The sequence below is a fragment of the Plodia interpunctella genome, chromosome 12 (genome assembly GCF_027563975.2).
Source record: "Plodia interpunctella isolate USDA-ARS_2022_Savannah chromosome 12, ilPloInte3.2, whole genome shotgun sequence".
In the NCBI taxonomy this organism is placed as follows: domain Eukaryota; kingdom Metazoa; phylum Arthropoda; class Insecta; order Lepidoptera; family Pyralidae; genus Plodia; species Plodia interpunctella.
In genome coordinates, this window is record NC_071305.1 from 55,853 (window position 1) to 78,541 (window position 22,689).

Genomic DNA, 22,689 nt, shown 5'->3' on the forward strand with positions numbered 1-22,689 from the left:
CCATCTCTCCAGGACCTGGCGCAGGGCCTCCACTGTGCGTACACCGTACGTTGCCCGCGCCAGGTCTGCCTCCCACCTCCGCATGAGTTCCGCTTGCCCTCGCAAGCGGACCCGCCGGACCATCTCAGGCGAGGGGTGCTCGCCGATTTCCCTCCTGTTCGCCACAAAGTGGTAAACCTCGGCGAGCACCTCCGCCACCAACTCCCACGGCGGGTCGCCCGCGAGGGCTGTGGCCGCAGAGAACGCCACTGTACGGTACCCCCGTATCGCCCTTACCGCGATCACCTTCTGCGCCTGCCGGAGAAGGCGCTTATTCTCCGCGGCAAGGGCGTCCACCCAAACGGGGGCGCCGTACATCGCCATACTCCGGCACACGCCGGAGTACAGCTTCCGTACAGCGTCGCTGGGCCCACCCAGATTGGGCAGGAGTCGGCCCAGCGACGCAGCCGTCCTGATGATCCTTTGCCCCAGCTCTCGGAAGTGGGGGACAAAGGACCATCTCCCGTCGAGGATGAGGCCCAGGTATTTCATCTGGGCACTCACCCTCAACTCCTCATGACCCACCTGGAGGCGCGCCCCTGGGGGAGGTCCTCGCGTCCGGGCCCCGCGGAAGAGGAGGACTTCGGTCTTATCCAGTCGGACCCGAAGCCCCAGCCTCTCTATGCGGCCGACCAAAAGGGCGAGGCCCGTTTCGGCCAGCCGCGCCGCCTCACCGAAATTCGCACCCCGGGACGTGAAGAGAGTGTCATCCGCATAGCAGATGACACCCGTCCCGGGGGGAAGCCGGCACCGCAGGACCCAATCGTATGCGATGTCCCACAGGATAGGGCCGAGAATCGACCCCTGCGGGACACCGCACCCGACGCCACGCCGGACCATTTGACCTCCCCTGTCCTCGTACAGGACGACCCGCTCCTCCAGGTACGCCCCCAACAGCCCCCGCAGGTACGAGGGCACTCCGAAGTACCGGAGCGCCTCCCGTATTACACAGTGCGGGATACTGTTGAAGGCGTTGGCGATGTCTAACGACGTCGCCAGGGTCACCTCGCCTTCTCTGTCCGCCTCCTCCGTCACCGACCGCAGACGCCTGAGGGCGTCGATGGTGGACCTCTTGGCCCGGAATCCGTACTGCACGTCAGAGAGACGCGGTCCCGGGCCTTCCTCCACATGCCGAACGAGGCGAGAGGCCACAACACTCTCTAGGGCCTTCCCAGCCTCGCTCAGCAGGACCAGAGGTCGCACCGCCGAAGCCGAGTCCAAGGGCCGGCTCCCCTTCGGAATAAGGCAGAGCCGGCCCTCCTTCCATAATTTCGGGAACTGCCCCTCTCGCAGACAGCGGTTGAGCAGCCCCCGAAACTCCTCCCCGAGGTGCACGAGAATCAGCGCAAGCACTTTCCCGTGCACCCCGTCTGGACCCGGTGCCCTCTTCCTTGTCTGGAGGCGGTCGAGGACCACCTCCATTTCGACGTCGGTGACGGGAGGCGGATCCGCCTCCACCTCTTCTCCCTCCGCGTCAGGCGGCTGTCGGGCCATCCTCGGAGGAGAAAACCCTCGCGGATTGCCGGGGAATAGATCCCCGACAATCTCCCCCAGCAGAGCTGGCTGAAGGGTCTCCGTTAGCGGGGTCGCCTGTGGGCGCAATTTGTCTCGCGCCCACTTATACGGCCGGCCCCATGGGTCTCTTTCGATACCCTCCACCAGCTCCTCGAAGGCTTCCTCCTTGGCCCGACCGATGGCCAGCTGCAGCTCCTTACGGTTTTCCACATACACCGCATACAGCTGACCATCCCTCTCCTCGTCCCGGGGACTGCGCCGCCTGCTTCGGCTATAGGCCCTTCGGGCCGCGTTGCAGGCGACGCGAAGGGCGGCAATCTCCGCCGACCACCAATAGACCGCCCGCCTAGGGGGGGCTCGACCTACGCTTGGCATGGCCGCCCGGCACACCGCTGTGAAAGCGTCGCCGAGACGGTCAGCCGCGTCGTCCACCCCCATTCCGTCTAGAGGCGGGAGGCTCCAGCGGCCGACGATGGCCGCCTCTTCCGCCAGCTCCCGGTCAAGCCGCGTAAGGGCCCAGCGCGGGAACCGGCTGCGCACCCGGGACGATGATGCCGCCTGACATTGGGGGGCGGCCGACACCTCGAACCGAATATACAAGTGGTCCGAGAGTGTCTCCACCCCCCCGTCCACCCTCCAGTCCGACACGGAGCGCGCGGCGGAGGGGGTGGCGAACGTCAAGTCCACCACCGATCCGCCCGTCCGTCGCACGCACGTGTGGGCTGTCCCCCTGTTTAGGAGAGACAGCCCCGCGGCCAGCGCCCACTCTTCCACCTTTCGCCCCTTGGGCTCCGTGGCCGGGTTCCCCCACGCCGTTGATTTGGCGTTGAAGTCACCGGCCACGAAGACCTTTAGGGGCGCTAACCGCCTTATTTCCGGCCCCAGGGCATCCAAGAACCGCTCCAGGGCCGGCAAATCCCGGTTCGGGGAGAAGTAAACACCAATTATGGCGTACTCTCCCCGAACCGCCACCACAAAGCCGTTCCCTCTCTTCTTAATCGCGAGGGGAGGGGCGGCACCAGGCCTAGCCACGATGGCCACGAGGCCATCCAGATCCCCCGCCCAGTGAGGCAGGGAGGGAACCGCGTACGGCTCCGCGACCACCGCGACATCCAAATCCCACTCCGCCATGGATTGCAGGAGGAGATCCTGCGCCCTAGCGGAGTGGTTGAGGTTGGCCTGGAGGAAGGTGACCCCCATCACTCCTCCATTTGGCCGACTGGCGCCTCCCCTTGCCTTCCCTCGCGCGGAGGAGGGGACGGCCCTTTCCCTCGGATCGGGGGTGGGTTGCAGGCCCTACCCCCCATCACGTGGCCCGCCGGCTTGCCGGCGTCGCGGCATACCGCGCAGCGGGGCTCCGCTGTGCAGGAGGCGGACAAATGCCCTGCCTCCCCGCACCTATAGCAGAGCCGGCTGCGGTCCGTCTGCGAGGGGCACAGCGATGCGGTGTGCCCCTTCCCCATGCACTTGTAGCAGTGCATGGGGCGCGCCTCCAGGTGCCGGAGCTGCACTCGACTCCAGCCTACCGTGAGGCTGCCCGCCTCGATCAGCTTTTTAGCCGTCGTGACCGGGCAGCGCATCAGGGCAGAGCCAGAGCCCCGCCAGTCTGAGCGGATTTCACCCACCCAGACCTGGTCCTCCGTGCAGCTCCCGGCTTGCGCGACCGCAGCCTTTATCCGCTGCGCCGTTGCCGCATCATTCAGGCCCGTCACGCGGAAGTCCGCGGTTTTGACGGGTCTGGAAACGTCCGCGACGCCGGAAAGGGCCGCCTTCAAGGCCGATGCAAGCGCATCTGCCTTGTCTGAGTTGGAAGGGCCAGAGACCTCGATTAGCCTCGCCCCGGTCGCACTCGGGCGAATCCGAAGCGAGCCGATTCCTAGCCCCTCCAGGCTCACCGCCTGCTCGGCCTTGAGGAGGGCGGAGCTGTATGTGGCCCCTTTTTGCGCTGCCTCCGGCTGTAACTTGAGAATTACAGCCGAGGAGCTAGGGGCCGACAGCTTGGCCGCCCTCGCTGGCGCCGCCCTGGGGGGTGCCTTGGGCGCCGTTGCAGTGGCCTTTGTTGGGGCCGCCGCCGGTCGCTCCGCAGGTTTGGGCTGGGACTTCTTTCCCACGCCCTTCCCCTTCCCCCTCCTCCCCCGGACTTCGACCCAGGGGAGCTCCGGGCATTCGTCGACCACAGCTGTTGAGGTCGACGGCCCGAAGGGCCCCCACTCTGTCACTCCCCCAGCACCTACCCCCTTACAACCCCGCCTCTCAGAGGCCGGGCGTGCAGGGGCCCGAACCTCCAACTCCACCACCGGCTGCTCAAGCCGCGGCGCCGGACCCAGACCGGAGGCCTGATCAATGGCCGTCCTTGCAGCCCTCGCCACCTCGGAGTTGTCACCCGCCAGAGGTGGACGAGTGGCACTCCGAGGACACCCAGCCAGTCCTAACGCTGCCAGACGGCCATCAATCAATCTGGCCATCCTCTGCTCCAGCTCATCCTCCACTGGAGCAGCCTGCCGCTGCACCGTCCGCGCAGCCTGAGCAGCCTCACGGCGAGCCTCCTCGAACCCCCGGCGGAGCGCAGCGACCTCAGCCTTCATAATGGCCACCTCCCTTTGGAGGCGACCATTATCGGCCTTGAGGCGTCGAACTTCGTCCGACTCGCTGCGCGCCACCAGGGTGTCCACGATATCCCTGATATCCGAGGAGGCCCGCATAATTTTGGAGTTGAAGCCCCCCTTGAGGGCGGCAGTCTTCCCGACGAGGCTGGTTATTATACCCAGCCTCTCCACCGCAGTGGCCATGAGTCCATCAGCACCCATGGCCCCAAAGTCCCGCGCATCAATGGGGGCCACCACCACATCATCGTCCCCACCATTCGGGGGTCCTCCCCTCCGGAAGGCCCGAGCCCCTAGAGAGGCCGAGAAGGAAGCCTCGGCATCCTCCTCCTGACTCCTCCTCGCCTCAGCCCGGGCCCTCGTCAGGTGCGAGGCACCCCGAGCCTTGCCCCTCTTCGCCACTGACTGTGCCCGTGGCACACCGACCTCAGTGTCGGTGCCGGAACCAGTCGCCACCTCAGAATAGAGGCGCTTGTTGCCCAGCACCGACTCCGACAACGAGGTGATGGAGCCCGCACTTCCCATCAGGCTCCCCATCCTCTCTTGGCCCACAGCGAGGCCACTCCCGTCAGTTTCCTCCCCAGCGGAATGTTCAGACTCTGAACATTCCATTTCCCCCCTTCCCTTTGTTTGGCCCTGAGAAGGGCCTTTTGGGTGGCCCTGAGAAGGGCCTTTTGGGTGGCCCTGAGAAGGGCCTTTTGGGTGGCCCTGAGAAGGGCCTTTTGGGTGGCCCTGAGAAGGGCCTTTTGGGTGGCCCTGAGAAGGGCCTTTTTTCAGGAAACGCCCGCGGGCGTCCCTCAATGCTTGGTCATTAGACGACATCCTTCACAGTTGCAAATTGCTCCTTCTGCACAGTGCACTTTAGCCGTCGGCCTAACCACTCCGTTACGGTGGTTAGGACGCGACGTTGCCCGGGGAACGCGACGTGGACGCAAGCACTGTGGGGTGGTTCCCCCGCCAAACCTAACCTAACCTAACCGAACCTAACCTAACCTAACCTAACCTAACCTAACCTAACCTAACCTAACCTTTTTTTTTTTTTTTTTTGTTTTCGCAGGGGAATGCATTTACGCACTGAGTGTGGGACTCCTGGGCCGCTATCCAGCCCAGACTACCCACTAAACCCCTGCGGGTGCCATCGGCCGCTTTACAGGGAGGCGCCTCGGATCTATCTAACACAAGACGCCTCAGCGACTGGCCGGTCTCTTTCGCCAGAGACCGGACTCACCATTCTCAGGGGCCCACCGACACCTGGTGGACCCCTGCCGACGGGTGGGACTTTAGTCCCACCGATTACGGAGGCGCTTGCAAGCGCGCAAGGTAGCGCCTGCGTCGCACCCCCGTCCGCCTTCTGCGGATCGGCTCCGCGAGGGGGTGGTCCTCGCGGTTCCTTTCCTCGGCCTCCCTCTGTGACATAACAGTCTCACAGAAGGAGGCCACTGCCGCCCAGGCTCCGTCACTCCCGAGCATCGCATTGACGACACTCGGGAGCGACAGGTCCGCTCCACCAAGCGCTGCCACCAGATCGTGGCGCTGCCGACTCCATCTGGAACACTGCTCTAGGACATGTTGAGCAGTGTCCTCAGCCTCGCCACAATCATGGCATACAGGCTCAGACTCCCTCTGGGCCACGCGGTGCAGATACACACCGAAGCAGCCGTGCCCGGTGAGTATCTGCGTCACGCGGAAGGTGAGAGGCTTGCGTCTTCTCAGCATCCACCTCTCCAGGACCTGACGGAGGGCCCCTACTGTGCGTACACCATACTCTGCCCGCGCCAGGTCCGCCTCCCACCTCCGCATGAGTTCCTCTTGCCCTCGCAATCGAACCCGCCGGATGACCTCCACCGTGGGGTGCTCGCCGATCTCCCTCCTGTTTGCCACAAAGTGGTACACCTCGGCGAGCACCTCCGCCACTAACTCCCATGGCGGGTCGCCCGCAAGGGCTGTGGCCGCAGAGAACGCCACTGTACGGTACCCCCGTATCACCCTTAGCGCGATCACCTTCTGCGCCTGCCGCAGAAGGCGTTTATTCGTCGCGTCAAGGGCGTCCACCCAAATGGGGGCCCCGTACATCGCCATACTCCGACACACGCCAGAGTACAGCCTCCTCACGGCGTCACTGGGTCCACCCAGATTTGGAAGGAGTCGGCCCAGTGACGCAGCCGCCCTGACTATCCTCGGCCCCAGCTCGCGAAAGTGGGGGCCGAAGGACCATCTTCCGTCAAGGATGAGACCCAGATATTTCATCTGAGTACTCACCCTCAACTCCTCATGACCCACCTGGAGGCGCGCCCCTGGGGGAGGTCCTCGCGTCCGGGCCCCGCGGAAGAGGAGGACTTCGGTCTTATCCAGACGGACCCGAAGCCCTAGCCTCTCTATGCGGCCGACCAAAAGGGCAAGGCCCATTTCAGCCAACCGCGCCGCCTCGCCGAAATTCGCACCCCGAGACGTGAAGAGAGTGTCATCCGCGTAGCAGATGACACCCGTCCCGGGGGGAAGCCGGCACCGCAAGACCCAGTCGTAGGCGATGTCCCACAGGATAGGGCCGAGAATCGACCCCTGTGGCACACCGCATCCGACGCTCCGCCGAACCATACGACCCCCCCCGTCCTCGTACAGGACAACACGATCCTCCAGGTACACCCCCAACAGCCGCCGCAGATACGAGGGCACCCCAAAGTACCGGAGTGCCTCCCGTATTACACTGTGCGGGATGCTGTTGAAGGCGTTGGCGACGTCTAAAGACGTCGCCAGGGTCACATCGCCTTCTCGATCCGCCTCCTCCGTCACCGACCGTAGACGTCTGAGGGCATCGATGGTGGACCTCTTGGCCCGGAATCCATACTGCATGTCAGATAGACGCGGTCCCGGGCCGTCCTCCACATGCTGAACGAGGCGAGAAGCCACAACACTCTCCAGGGCCTTCCCAGCCTCGCTCAGCAAGACTAGAGGTCGCACTGCCGAAGCCGAGTCCAGGGGCCGGCTCCCCTTCGGAATAAGGCAGAGTCGGCCCTCTTTCCATGGTAACGGGAACTGCCCCTCCCGCAGGCAGCGGTCGAGCAGTCCCCGAAACTCCTCCTCGAGATGCACGAGAATTAGCGCAAGCACTCTCCCGTGCACCCCGTCTGGACCCGGTGCCCTCTTCCTTGTTCGGAGGCGGTCGAGCACCACCCCCATTTCGGCATCGGTGACGGAAGGCGGATTAGCCTCCACCTCACCTTCCTCCACTTCGTCAGGCGGCTGTCGGGCCATCCTTGGAGGAGAAAACCCCCGCGGACTGCCGGGGAACAGGTCCCCGACAATATCTTCCAGCAGGGCCGGTTGGAGGGTCTCCGTTAATGGGGCTGCCTGTGGACGCAATTTGTCACGCGCCCATTTGTACGGCCGGCCCCACGGATCTCTTTCTATGCCCTCCACCAGCTCCTCGAAGGCTTCCTCCTTGGCCCGACTGATGGCCAGCTGCAGCTCCTTCCGTTTGTCGACATATACTGCATACAGCCGACCATCCCTCTCCTCGTCCCGGGTGTTGCGTCGCCTGTTTCGACTATAGGCCCTTCGGGCCGCATTGCAGGCAGTGCGGAGGGCGGCAATCTCCGCCGACCACCAATAGATCGCCCGCCTAGGGGGCGCTCGTCCTACGCTAGGCATGGCCGCTCGGCACACCGCTGTGAAAGTGGCGCCGAGACGGCTAGCCGCTTCGTCCACCCCCACTCTAGCTAAAGGCGGAAGACTCCATCGGCCGACGATGGCCGCCTCTTCCGCCAACTCCCGGTCGAGTCGTGTGAGGGCCCAACGCGGGAACCGGCTGCGCACCCGGGGCGATGACACCGCCTGACTTTGGGGAGTGGCAGACACCTCGAACCGAATATACCAGTGATCCGAGAGTGTCTCCACTCCCACTTCGACCCTCCAATCCATCACTGTGCGTGCGGCGGCAGGGGTAGCGAACGTCAAGTCCACCATCGAGCCGCCCGTCCGCCGCACGCATGTGTAGGCCGACCCCCTATTTAGCAGAGTCAGCCCCGCAGCCAGCGCCCACTCTTCAACCTTTCGCCCCTTAGGTTCCGTGGCTGGGTTCCCCCACGCCGTTGATTTGGCGTTGAAGTCGCCAGCCACAATGACCTTTAGAGGCGCCAGCCGCCTTACCTCCGGCCCCAGAGCGTCCATAAACTGCTCCAGGTCCGGCAGATCCCGATTCGGAGAGAAGTAGACACCAATTATGGCGTACTCTCCCCGAACCGCCACGACAAAACCATTTCCTCTCCTCTTAGTCACGAGGGGAGGGGCGGCACCAGACCTAGCCACGATGGCCACGGAGCCATCCAGATCACCTGTCCAGTGGGACAGGGCGGGAATCGCGTACGGCTCCGAGACCACCGCGACATCCACATCCCACTCCGCCATGGATTGCAGGAAGAGATCCTGCGCCCTGGCACAGTGGTTGAGGTTGGCCTGGAGGAAGGCGACCCCCATCACTCCTCCATTTGGCCATCCGACGCCGCCTCTTGTCTATCCTCTCGCGGAGGAGGGGACGATCCCTTCCCTCTGGTTGACGGGGGATTGCATGACCTACCCCCCATCACATGGTCCGCCGGCTTGCCAGCGTCGCGGCAAACTGCGCAGCGGGGCTCCGCGGTGCAGGAAGAGGACAAATGCCCCGCCTCCCCACATCTGTAGCAGAGCCGACTGCGGTCCGTCTGCGAGGGACACAGCGCTGCAGTGTGCCCCTTCCCCATGCACTTGTAACAGTGCATGGGGCGCGCCTCCAAGTGTCGGAGCTGCACGCGGCCCCAACCCACCCTGAGGCTACCCGCCTCGACCAGCTTTTTGGCTGCCGTTACCGGGCAGCGCATCAGGGCAGAGCCAGAGCCCCGCCAGTCCGAGCGGATTTCGCCTACCCAGACGTGATCCTCTGTGCAGCTCCCAGCTTGTGCAACCGCAGCTTTTATTCGCTGCACAGTAGCCGCATCGTTCAGACCCGTCATGCGGAAGTCCGCAGTTTTGACAGGTCTGGAGACATCCGCGACGCCAGCCAAGGCCACCTTCAAGGCCGAGGCAAGTGCGTCCGCCTTGCCTGAGCTAGAGGAGCCGGGGACCTCAATTAATCTCGCTCCAGTCGCACTCGGGCGAATCCGAAGCGAGCCAATGCCCAACTCCTCCAGGTTCACCTCTTGCTCGGCCTTGAGGAGGGCGGAACCGTATGTGGCCCCATTTTGCACTGCCTCCGGCTGTAACTTAAGAATTACAGCCGAGGAGCTAGGGGTCGACAGTTTCTTCGCCGCCCTCACTGGCGCCGCCTTGGGGGACTCCTTGGGCACAGACGTAGGCGCCCCCTTGGGCGCCACCGTAGGCTTGGGCACGGTTGAGGGGGCCCCCTTGGGTACCGCCTCGGGCTTGGGCTTGGACTTTTTGCCCTTTCCCTTCCCTTTGCTCCTCCTCCCAACCTCAACCCAGGGGAGCTCCGGGGGTCCGTCGACCAGAATTGCCGAGGTCGTCGGCCCATCCTCAACTCCAGGAAGCTTCGGGAATCCGTCCGGAGCTGCAGAGGTCGTCGGCCCCCGCTCCATCACCTCCTCGATAACTTCCCCACTACAGCCTTCCACTTCCGCCCGATCAGTCGGCAGCGCCGGACTTAAGCCGGAGGCCTCCGCAATGGCCGCTCTAGTAGCCCTCGCCACCTCCGAACTATCACCCGCCAGTGGGGGGCGGGTGGTCATCCGAGGGAGGCAAAACTTCAGCTCTGCTAGGCGGCCATCTATCATTTTCGCTATGGAAGCCTCCAGCCTCTCCATCAGCTCTTTCTCCGCAGGTGCACCTGACCGCTGTTCCGCAGCTCGCGCAGCCTGATTGGCCTCTCGGCGGGCCTCCTCAAACCCACTGCGGAGCGCAGCGACCTCTGCCCTCATGTTGGCCACCTCTCTTTGGAGACGACCGTTATCGGCTCTGAGACGTCGGACCTCATCCGACTCACTACGCGACACCAGGGTGTCCATAATATCCCTGATGTCCGTAGAGGCCCGCAAAATTTTTGCACTGTAGCCCCCTTTGAGGGAGGTGGTCTTTCTGACGAGGCTGGTTATAATTCCCAGCCTCTCCACCGCGGTGGCCATAAGTCCCTCAGCACCCAAGGCACTGAAGTCCCGTACCTCAATGGGGGCCACATCCGACCCTTCGTCCCCACTCGGGTGTTCTCCCCTCCGGAAGGCCCGAGTCCCCAGAGTGGCTGAGAACGAGGCCTCCACATCCTCCTCCCGGCTCCTTCGCGTTTCAGCCCGGGCTCCCGTCGTATTCGAGGCACCTCGAGCCTTCCCCCTTTTTGCCTTCGACAATGTTTCCGGCCGTGTCCACTCAACCTCCGTGTCCGAACCGGATCCGGACCCACTCGCTACCTCTGAGTAGAGGCGCTTGGTACCCAGCACCGATTCGGACAGCGAGGTGATGGAGCCCACACTTCCCAGCGGATTCCACAGCCTTCCTTGGACCGTTCCTTCCCCTTCCGATCCACCGCGACTTCCTTCATGTTCGGACCTGGACCGCTCCTTATCACTTCCGTCCTTCCCGCCCGAACTTTTCTCTCCCCCCACCAAACTCTTCCCCCCACGCTTTCCACTCCTTCCCTTTAGTTGGCCCTGAGAAGGGCCGTTTGATTGGCCCTGAGAAGGGCCGTTTGGGTGGCCCTGAGAAGGGCCGTTAGGGTGGCCCTGAGAAGGGCCCTTTTTCAGGAAACGCCCGGAGGCGTCCCGCAATTGAGTTCCGTTCATTTTAAGCGCAACGATTGCTCCTTCTTGCACAGTGCCAATTAGCCGTCGGCCTGCCACTCCGTTACGGTGGTCAGGACGCGACGTTGCCCAGGGGACGCGACGAGGACGCTAGCACTGTGGGGTGTCCCCCAACCTAACCTAACCTAACCTAACCTTTTTTTTTTTGTTTTCGCAGGGGAATGCATTTACGCACTGAGTGTGGGACTCCTGGGCAGCTAATCGGCCCAGACTACCCACTAAACCCCTGCGGATGCCATCGGCCGCTTTACAAAGAGGCGCCTCGGATCTAACTAGCACAAGGCGCCTCAGCGACTGGCCGGTCTCTTTCACCAGAGACCGGACTCTCCACTCTCAGGGGCCCTCCGACATCTGGAGGACACCTGCCGCCGGGTGGGACCTTTGTCCCACCGATTCAGGGGGGGCGCCCGCAGGCGCGCCCCCAACCACCAAGGCGAGCCGCACGCCATCCAGTCCGGAAGCAGACCGGAGGCAGCGGCTCTCCGTCTTATTCGGCCGCAGAGGATAGGGACAGCGGCGCACCGTAATACCGGCAGTCCTCCTCCTCTGCGGCCCCACCGACCACCATGCCTGCGCCATGGCCGCGCCTCATTCGGCCGCAGAGGATAGGGACAGCGGCGCACCGTAATACCGGCAGTCCTCCTCCTCTGCGGCCCCACCGACCACCATGTTTGCGCCATGGCCGCGCCTGGTCGCGGAGGATAGGGAGAGCGGCGCACCGTAATACCAACCCCTCCTCTTCCCCCGCGACCCCTACCACGGCTGTAAGAGTAGAGGGCTTAGCCCCCTTCTCTCACAGCCACTGAGCCAATTGGCTCTCCAACCTGGGTTACCCGACATGGGTAACCCACCACCAGTTGCCAGGACATTTGCCAACGGCTAACAAGACCCCTAAACGGGGAGTTATTAACCGTCGCCCAGGGTGCACCAGCCCAATAACTTGTCAGCCGCCGCTATCACCGAATCAAAGATCAAGTGACAGAAGCAAACCTTCAAATCATCGAGCCAACGTGGAGGTTTCCTGACAGTAGCACCCCAACCTAACCTAACCTAACCTAACCTAACCTAACCTAACCTAACCTTTTTTTTTTTTTTTTTTGTTTTCGCAGGGGAATGCATTTACGCACTGAGTGTGGGACTCCTGGGCAGCTAATCGGCCCAGACTACCCACTAAACCCCTGCGGATGCCATCGGCCGCTTTAAAAAGAGGCGCCTCGGATCTAACTAGCACAAGGCGCCTCAGCGACTGGCCGGTCTCTTTCACCAGAGACCGGACTCTCCACTCTCAGGGGCCCTCCGACATCTGGAGGACCCCTGCCGCCGGGTGGGACCTCTGTCCCACCGATTCAGGGGGGGCGCCCGCAGGCGCGCCCCCAACCACCAAGGCGAGCCGCACGCCATCCAGTCCGGAAGCAGACCGGAGGCAGCGGCTCTCCGTCTTATTCGGCCGCAGAGGATAGGGACAGCGGCGCACCGTAATACCGGCAGTCCTCCTCCTCTGCGGCCCCACCGACCACCATGCCTGCGCCATGGCCGCGCCTCATTCGGCCGCAGAGGATAGGGACAGCGGCGCACCGTAATACCGGCAGTCCTCCTCCTCTGCGGCCCCACCGACCACCATGTTTGCGCCATGGCCGCGCCTGGTCGCGGAGGATAGGGAGAGCGGCGCACCGTAATACCAACCCCTCCTCCTCCCCCGCGACCCCTACCACGGCTGTAAGAGTAGAGGGCTTAGCCCCCTTCTCTCACAGCCACTAAGCCAATTGGCTCTCCAACCTGGGTTACCCGACATGGGTAACCCACCACCAGTTGCCAGGACATTTGCCAACGGCTAACAAGACCCCTAAACGGGGAGTTATTAACCGTCGCCCAGGGTGCACCAGCCCAATAACTTGTCAGCCGCCGCTATCACCGAATCAAAGATCAAGTGACAGAAGCAAACCTTCAAATCATCGAGCCAACGTGGAGGTTTCCTGACAGTAGCACCCCAACCTAACCTAACCTTTTTTTTTTTTTTTGTTTTCGCAGGGGAATGCATTTACGCACTGAGTGTGGGACTCCTGGGCAGCTAATCGGCCCAGACTACCCACTAAACCCCTGCGGATGCCATCGGCCGCTTTACAAAGAGGCGCCTCGGATCTAACTAGCACAAGGCGCCTCAGCGACTGGCCGGTCTCTTTTACCAGAGACCGGACTCTCCACTCTCAGGGGCCCTCCGACATCTGGAGGACCCCTGCCGCCGGGTGGGACCTCTGTCCCACCGATTCAGGGGGGGGCGCCCGCAGGCGCGCCCCCAACCACCAAGGCGAGCCGCACGCCATCCAGTCCGGAAGCAGACCGGAGGCAGCGGCTCTCCGTCTTATTCGGCCGCAGAGGATAGGGACAGCGGCGCACCGTAATACCGGCAGTCCTCCTCCTCTGCGGCCCCACCGACCACCATGCCTGCGCCATGGCCGCGCCTCATTCGGCCGCAGAGGATAGGGACAGCGGCGCACCGTAATACCGGCAGTCCTCCTCCTCTGCGGCCCCACCGACCACCATGTCTGCGCCATGGCCGCGCCTGGTCGCGGAGGATAGGGAGAGCGGCGCACCGTAATACCAACCCCTCCTCTTCCCCCGCGACCCCTACCACGGCTGTAAGAGTAGAGGGCTTAGCCCCCTTCTCTCACAGCCACTGAGCCAATTGGCTCTCCAACCTGGGTTACCCGACATGGGTAACCCACCACCAGTTGCCAGGACATTTGCCAACGGCTAACAAGACCCCTAAACGGGGAGTTATTAACCGTCGCCCAGGGTGCACCAGCCCAATAACTTGTCAGCCGCCGCTATCACCGAATCAAAGATCAAGTGACAGAAGCAAACCTTCAAATCATCGAGCCAACGTGGAGGTTTCCTGACAGTAGCACCCCAACCTAACCTAACCTTTTTTTTTTTTTTTTTTTTTTGTTTTCGCAGGGGAATGCATTTACGCACTGAGTGTGGGACTCCTGGGCAGCTAATCGGCCCAGACTACCCACTAAACCCCTGCGGATGCCATCGGCCGCTTTACAAAGAGGCGCCTCGGATCTAACTAGCACAAGGCGCCTCAGCGACTGGCCGGTCTCTTTCACCAGAGACCGGACTCTCCACTCTCAGGGGCCCTCCGACATCTGGAGGACCCCTGCCGCCGGGTGGGACCTCTGTCCCACCGATTCAGGGGGGGCGCCCGCAGGCGCGCCCCCAACCACCAAGGCGAGCCGCACGCCATCCAGTCCGGAAGCAGACCGGAGGCAGCGGCTCTCCGTCTTATTCGGCCGCAGAGGATAGGGACAGCGGCGCACCGTAATACCGGCAGTCCTCCTCCTCTGCGGCCCCACCGACCACCATGTCTGCGCCATGGCCGCGCCTCATTCGGCCGCAGAGGATAGGGACAGCGGCGCACCGTAATACCGGCAGTCCTCCTCCTCTGCGGCCCCACCGACCACCATGTCTGCGCCATGGCCGCGCCTGGTCGCGGAGGATAGGGAGAGCGGCGCACCGTAATACCAACCCCTCCTCTTCCCCCGCGACCCCTACCACGGCTGTAAGAGTAGAGGGCTTAGCCCCCTTCTCTCACAGCCACTGAGCCAATTGGCTCTCCAACCTGGGTTACCCGACATGGGTAACCCACCACCAGTTGCCAGGACATTTGCCAACGGCTAACAAGACCCCTAAACGGGGAGTTATTAACCGTCGCCCAGGGTGCACCAGCCCAATAACTTGTCAGCCGCCGCTATCACCGAATCAAAGATCAAGTGACAGAAGCAAACCTTCAAATCATCGAGCCAACGTGGAGGTTTCCTGACAGTAGCACCCCAACCTTTTTTTTTTTTTTTTTTTTGTTTTCGCAGGGGAATGCATTTACGCACTGAGTGTGGGACTCCTGGGCAGCTAATCGGCCCAGACTACCCACTAAACCCCTGCGGATGCCATCGGCCGCTTTACAAAGAGGCGCCTCGGATCTAACTAGCACAAGGCGCCTCAGCGACTGGCCGGTCTCTTTCACCAGAGACCGGACTCTCCACTCTCAGGGGCCCTCCGACATCTGGAGGACCCCTGCCGCCGGGTGGGACCTCTGTCCCACCGATTCAGGGGGGGCGCCCGCAGGCGCGCCCCCAACCACCAAGGCGAGCCGCACGCCATCCAGTCCGGAAGCAGACCGGAGGCAGCGGCTCTCCGTCTTATTCGGCCGCAGAGGATAGGGACAGCGGCGCACCGTAATACCGGCAGTCCTCCTCCTCTGCGGCCCCACCGACCACCATGCCTGCGCCATGGCCGCGCCTCATTCGGCCGCAGAGGATAGGGACAGCGGCGCACCGTAATACCGGCAGTCCTCCTCCTCTGCGGCCCCACCGACCACCATGTTTGCGCCATGGCCGCGCCTGGTCGCGGAGGATAGGGAGAGCGGCGCACCGTAATACCAACCCCTCCTCTTCCCCCGCGACCCCTACCACGGCTGTAAGAGTAGAGGGCTTAGCCCCCTTCTCTCACAGCCACTGAGCCAATTGGCTCTCCAACCTGGGTTACCCGACATGGGTAACCCACCACCAGTTGCCAGGACATTTGCCAACGGCTAACAAGACCCCTAAACGGGGAGTTATTAACCGTCGCCCAGGGTGCACCAGCCCAATAACTTGTCAGCCGCCGCTATCACCGAATCAAAGATCAAGTGACAGAAGCAAACCTTCAAATCATCGAGCCAACGTGGAGGTTTCCTGACAAGTAGCACCCCTGTAGTAGCACCCCAACCTAACCTAACCTAACCTAACCTAACCTAACCTAACCTAACCTAACCTAACCTAACCTAACCTAACCTAACCTTTTTTTTTTTTTTTTTTTTGTTTTCGCAGGGGAATGCATTTACGCACTGAGTGTGGGACTCCTGGGCAGCTAATCGGCCCAGACTACCCACTAAACCCCTGCGGATGCCATCGGCCGCTTTTTACAAAGAGGCGCCTCGGATCTAACTAGCACAAGGCGCCTCAGCGACTGGCCGGTCTCTATCACCAGAGACCGGACTCTCCACTCTCAGGGGCCCTCCGACATCTGGAGGACCCCTGCCGCCGGGTGGGACCCTTGTCCCACCGATTCAGGGGGGCGCCCGCAGGCGCGCCCCCAACCACCAAGGCGAGCCGCACGCCATCCAGTCCGGAAGCAGACCGGAGGCAGCGGCTCTCCGTCTTATTCGGCCGCAGAGGATAGGGACAGCGGCGCACCGTAATACCGGCAGTCCTCCTCCTCTGCGGCCCCACCGACCACCATGCCTGCGCCATGGCCGCGCCTCATTCGGCCGCAGAGGATAGGGACAGCGGCGCACCGTAATACCGGCAGTCCTCCTCCTCTGCGGCCCCACCGATCACCATGTTTGCGCCATGGCCGCGCCTGGTCGCGGAGGATAGGGAGAGCGGCGCACCGTAATACCAACCCCTCCTCTTCCCCCGCGACCCCTACCACGGCTGTAAGAGTAGAGGGCTTAGCCCTCTTCTCTCACAGCCACTGAGCCAATTGGCTCTCCAACCTGGGTTACCCGACATGGGTAACCCACCACCAGTTGCCAGGACATTTGCCAACGGCTAACAAGACCCCTAAACGGGGAGTTATTAACCGTCGCCCAGGGTGCACCAGCCCAATAACTTGTCAGCCGCCGCTATCACCGAATCAAAGATCAAGTGACAGAAGCAAACCTTCAAATCATCGAGCCAACGTGGAGGTTTCCTGACAGTAGCACCCCAACCTAACCTAACCTAACCTAACCTAACCTAACCTAACCTAACCTTTTTTTTTTTTTTTTCGAGTGGAAAAAGACCTTCGTCTTGCCGTCTAGCCGCGGGAAGCCAGACGGGTATGTGGGGCATGAACCCACTAAAAAACCACCCGGTGTTCATACTCGGCCGCTTTTGTCGGAGTTATGGGAACAACAAACCTCCACGACTCCGACGCGGCTATAATGGTGTTCCTCTCTCATTCGCCCTTCCAAAACGGAAGGGGAATGGAGCGAACCCTTACGGGGGGAGCTTCACCGAGCTCGCACTCTCCGTCCAAAAGGGGGAGGCGCACGGAACACATCGTGCGCCTTCAACCCGGAGGGTCGTATGCCGGGCAGCGGAAAACCCGCTACCGCCACCCGACCGACCCTCGTTATGGGGGTAGCAAGTACCGAGCAAAAGCCCGGCGCCTGCGCCCCGGGCGCCGGCGACGGATGGCCAGGTCGGCAGTTACCTCCCGGTCTCTTTCCGCCGCCTCTTTGCGGAGCATTACTGACTCCGCAAAGACCTGCATCGCCGCCCACGACGTCTCGCTGCCGACCATAGATCGAACCACAGAAGGCAGCGAGAGGTCGTCTCCAATGGCAGCACGCAATATGGAGCGCTCTTCAGCCCACGCCGAACAACTGTCCAGCGTGTGCTGGGCGTCCTCATCGGGACAGTCGTCGCAGTGGTGGCACCGGGCAGTCGGTTCCCGACCCGCTATCCGACACAGATATCCTCCGAAACAACCATGTCCGGAGAGTATCTGCGTCAGGCGGAACGACAGGACTCCGTGCTGCCTGGCCAACCACTGTAGCAGAACCGGACGGACTGCCCCGATGGTTCTGCTGCCCGCACTGGGCTCCTCCAGCCTTCCGACCCACTCTAATGCTGTGCGCTGCCGCAACTCCTCGCGAAGCGCAGTAACTTCACGAGGTGCCAACCGGACGTCCTGAGACCGCGCCTCCTTGCGTTGAAAATAAAGTGACGCAAGGGCCCTCGCGTCAATGTCCCAGGGCACACATCCGGCTAGCACACACGCCGCCTCATGGGAGATTGTGCGATACCCTCTTATGGCCCTGATCGCCATCACCCTCTGCGGTTTACGCAGAAGGGCGATATTCCGGCTATTCAGGGCGTCGGCCCAAACAGGAGAACCGTATAAGGCCATCGATCGCACAACCCCCAAGTATAGACTCCTGCAATGCGCCTCAGGACCGCCCAAATTAGGCAAGAGTCGCGACAGCGCACCAGCCGCAGCCACTAACCTCGGCCCGAGTCGCTCAAAGTGGGCGCCGAAGCTCCATTTGCCATCGAGGACAATGCCCAAATAGCGCATTGCCGGCTCGATGGACAGCTTGACTCCGCACACCGTCAAGCTAAGGCCGGGAGGGGGCGCCCTCCGAGGACCGTGAAAACACAAAACCTCGGTCTTATTGAGCGCCACCTCCAAGCCCAGCAAGCGGATGCGTCGCACCACCTGAGCGACTCCAGCCGTCGCCAGCGCAACCGCCTCCCCGATTGTCGTGCCGCGGGCGGTCACCAGGGTGTCATCGGCATAGCATATGACGTCAACACCCCGGAGATTCGCCCCCCGCAGTACCCAATCGTACCCGATGTTCCACAGGAGCAGGCCAAGGACCGACCCCTGTGGAACACCGCGACTCACCGCCGCCTCCTGCCATCCATCCCTTCCAGGGTAGATGATACGCCGCTCCGAGAGATAGTCTCCTATTATGCTACGCAGGTAGAGAGGCACGCCATGATACCGCAGTGCCTCTCCAATGCAGGCCCAGGGGATGGTGTTAAAAGCGTTGGAGATGTCCAAAGACACCCCCAAAACAACCTCACCCCGGGCAACTGCATCCTGCGTCAGAGATCTGACTCTCAGAACGGCGTCAATCGTCGACCGGCCCCGGCGGAACCCAAACTGCTGGTCGGACAAGTCCGGACCAACTTCCTCGAGATGCTTGACGAGCCGAGCAGAAACTACTCTTTCGAATAGCTTCACCAGCTCGTCAAGCAACACGAGGGGCCGAAACGCCGACGGTGAATCCGCCGGGCGCCCCTCCTTCTTGAGGAGCACCAGCCTACCGACCTTCCACGAGGCCGGAACTGAGCCTCGAGCGAGGCAAGCACTAAAAAGGCTCCGCACTCGCTGCTCCAGCACATCCTCTTCGAGGGCGAGGACGATAACCCGGCCGGGTATTCCATCGGGACCAGGAGCCGTGTTTTTCTCGCGCAGCCTAAGTACCGCTGCGCCCAGCTCGTCACTGGTCACCTCTGGAACCCGACCGACCTCCCCGCCCCCCTCGGCCAGAGACGCGGACATGCTGGGAGGCTCAAAATCCTCCTGGGGCGGGAATAGGGCGGCCACAACCCTGTCCAGAAACTCCGGCTGGAGACTCTGCGTCAGTGGGGGGGCATACGGGCGGAGTTTATCTCTCACTGCCTTGTATGGCCTTCCCCACGGGTCGCGATTGAGGGTCTCCAGCAACTCTTTCCTGGCCAGAGCCTTAGCCTCCGCTATTCCCAGCCTCAAAGCCTCCGCGGCCTGTCGGTAGGCTGAGTGCAGCTCATCTTCCAAGGCCTGGTTTCGACGCCTCCTCCTCCTCTGCCGAGCGTACCGACGCCTGGCAGCCACACAGGTTGCACGCAACTGTGTGAGCTCGCCAGTCCACCAGTACACCCAGCGACGAGGAGGACGCGAGCTGACTCTGGGCATGGAGGCATCGCAGATGCTGACCATTGATTCCCTGAACCAGCTCGCCTCAACCTCGACGTCAGCCTCTTCCGGCGCACGAAACCAGGACTGGATGGCTGCAGCTTCCCGCAGCAGCTCCTTATCAAGCTTCTTGAGCTGCCACCTTGGACCGCACCGGTCCGGGGGGCGGCTTGGACCACCATGTGCAGCTGACGATGCGGAGACATCAAACCGGATATACCGATGATCTGACAAGGTCTCCGCATCCTCAACCACATGCCAACCCTGGACACGGTTCGCCAGGATGGGGCTCGCAAACGTCACATCGACTATGGAGCCCCCCCGCAACCGCACACACGTGTCTGCCGCACCCCGGTTAACCACGCTCAGGCCGACCGCAATAAGCCACTCCTCTAAAACCTCACCACGCCCACACGTCGCCGGAGACCCCCACGCCGTGGACTTGGCGTTGAGATCCCCCGCAACCAGGACGAGGCGAGGGTGACTCCTGCGCACCACGACCTCTACTTCAGCAAGGAACGCCTCGAACTCGCCAAGTGTGCGGTTAGGAGAGAAGTAGACTCCCATCACAACCACATCACCCAGTCGAGCCGAGACGAACCCGCTGCCGCAGACTACACCCTCAAAGGGCGTCGACCCTGCCCGCGATACAATGGCCACATGACCCTCGTGGTCACCGGCCCAACTGTCACTCCTCGGAATGAAGTAGGGTTCGGTGACCACGGCATAATTAACTGACCACTGCGCCATGCTCTGGTAGAAAAGATCCTGAGCCCTGGCGCAGTGGTTGAGGTTACACTGCAACCACTTGTTGGCCATCAGCGGTTAGCCATTGTCTCCTCCCGCTCAGCAGTGTGTGGCTGCACAGCCAACTGCGACTGCCCGATGGCAGCCGCCCGCGGCCTCCTTCCTCTCTGCCGTTGTGGACGGGCAACACACGCCTTACCGCCCACCCTGTGATCAGCACGCCTGCCAGCCTCTGCACATACTGTGCAGCGGGGCGCGCTGTCACAATCCCGGGCCAAGTGACCAGCGGAGCCACACCTATAGCACAGCCCACTGCGGTCGACCTCTGCGGTGCATTCCTCCCTCACATGACCTGTTTCCAGGCATCGGAAGCACCGCAGGGGCTTCGGCGGAAGCACTATGACTTTCGTCAAAACCCAACCAACCACAAGTGGGCCGGCCACCACCTTCCTGGCCACCTCCACTGGACACCTGACCCAGGCCGTGCCCTTCCCGGTGCGACCAAGCCGGATTTCACCGACCCGAACTGCATCCACAGCACATCCACCAACGCCAGCGACTGCTGCCTGCACCTCCTCCTGCGAGGCAGAGTCGTCCAAACCCAGGACTCGAAGCTCAGCACACTTGACCGGACGAGATACCTTGACCGTGGCTGCGTCCAAGACTTCTCCAAGCCTCTTGGCAAGGGCGTCCGCTTTGGCACCACGGTCGAGGCCCGGAATCTCAAGTAGCCGAGCTCCAGTCCTGGCCGCCCTAATGGAGATCCCTCCAATGCCCAGCTCACTCATCCGAAGCTTGCTTTTGGCATCGGAGAGAACCTCTTTATAAGTCACCCCTCGCTTTTGCGCATCTGGCTGCAGTTGTATCAAAACTGCAGCCGAGCGGGGGGGACGCAATTTGGGCTGCAACTGCGCCTGTCGCCCTTTGGGCCTCTGGGATACCTGGCTTGCCGTTTCAGCACGGCCCTGCACAGGTTTCGGCACCTTTCTGGACCTCCTGGTCACCTTTACCCAGCCTTCATCTTGTTGGGTCTCTGGGTGGGAGCCGGCAGCCAGAGAGGCCAATCGTTCCGCATGCGCAGAGGCAGCTGCCGCTTCCTTTCCTGCCTTCTTTTTCTTTCTCTTTTTCTTCTTCTTCTCCGCTTTCTGAGGAGGCCGCAGTGCCGGCACCATCACCCTAGCACCCGGAGCTGCAGAATCACTGGACCCCATCGGCTCAGCAGACTGAGTGCAGGACCGTCGGCGCTCCTCCGCCACAGCTTTGCGGGCAACCTCCGCGACAATCCGCTCTAAGTCGCCGCGCATGACCGGCGCATCAACGGACGCTACCTCCTCCGGAGCATTTCTTTGGCGAACCTCGGCCCTCAGGTCAGCCACCTCACTTCGCAACTCCTCCACTAAAGAGGATAGCTTAGAATTTTCTTCCCGCATTTGCCGATTCTCAGCCTGCAGCTTGCTCATCTCTTCAGTGGAGGAGCGTTTAATTAAAGCCTCCACGGCTACGGAGACAGAGACAGCCGCCTGCTTGAGCTCCTTGACGAAGGTGCCCTTAAGGTTGCCAGACTTGGTGGCCACAGTCCTGATAAGGGCAACCTCCGCCTCCACCTTCTCTTTAATTTGGCCAGCAGGCAGCTTCTCATACTCTGCTGTCAGAGCCTCAGCTGACTTCATCTCCTGCTCGGGCGCCCTTAGAGTGCGTGCCTTCTTAGCAGCCCGCACTACCTGTGCCTCTGCATCTAAAAGGAACTCCTGACGTTTTAGAGCCAGCAGTTCCTCCTTAGCTTTAGCAAGCCCAACATATTCACCGGTAGTGGGCGGTCTCCCCCTCGTGCGGGTACCCCGCGCCCTCCGCGAGGTCGATGGCTTGACCGACATTGCCTCCGGAATATTATCTACCTCGCTCTCACTCCCAGAAAGGGCAGTGCCCATCGAAGAATCGGACTCCGAGGTCGCTCCCTCTACTTCTCGCTCCTTCTTGCCTTGACGACATCCTTCTTTTGAATTTTTTATAAGTTTAGGCTCCATAAAAGTTCCCACGAGTATGGGGGAAAAAAAAAACAAGTCCACCCGAGCAGTGCCCCCTGTGCCCGGGTAAGCCTACCGGGGTAACCCACCAGAGTGTCGGCCGGTACTCTGGCGGGAGGAACGCTAACGACTGGTCTACCCTCCAGTCACGCATCCCCTCACGGCGTCCCCGCCGCTTGGGATTAGGGGTGATTTTTGAAGAGGTTGTCTTCCTCGTAGGCCGGGCGGTTAAGCCAAGCCTCCCGTCCCCAGAGTGAATCTCTGGGATTACGGGTAGCGGGACATCAGACAACAACCACCAAGACCCTGGCAAGCAGGGAGTTGCTGATTGCCGCCCGGGGTGCACCGTCCCGAATCCCTTGTCAGCCCGCCGCTCTCACCGGATCCCGTGGATCAAATGAGGGAAGCTAAAGCTTTCAAGAGACCGGGCACTCGAGGAGGTTTCCCGCACTTAGCACCCCAACCTAACCTAACCTAACCTAACCTAACCTT

General features: G+C 62.1%; 3 protein-coding genes across 3 annotated transcripts; all 3 read right to left on the reverse strand.

The window, feature by feature from the left end:
- Positions 1-1,767: 1,767 nt before the first annotated feature.
- Positions 1,768-2,754, reverse strand: LOC128674448 (uncharacterized; the record flags this gene model as incomplete). The annotated part of the gene is made up of 2 exons (XM_064436290.1): positions 2,329-2,754; positions 1,768-2,262 (listed from the first exon to the last, which is right to left on the reverse strand). Coding segments are annotated over exons 1-2 (921 nt in total), but the record flags the coding sequence as incomplete, so codon positions are not given.
- On the reverse strand, positions 2,754-4,769 carry LOC128674449 (uncharacterized). Its single transcript, XM_053752968.1, has one exon. The coding sequence runs from the start codon at positions 4,767-4,769 to the stop codon at positions 2,754-2,756; it is 2,016 nt and encodes a 671-aa protein (XP_053608943.1).
- A 3,860-nt stretch (positions 4,770-8,629) lies between these two features.
- On the reverse strand, positions 8,630-10,918 carry LOC128674450 (uncharacterized). Its single transcript, XM_053752969.2, has one exon. It carries the CDS (start codon positions 10,916-10,918, stop codon positions 8,630-8,632), a length of 2,289 nt encoding a protein of 762 aa, XP_053608944.2.
- Between the last annotated feature and the right edge of the window lie 11,771 nt (positions 10,919-22,689).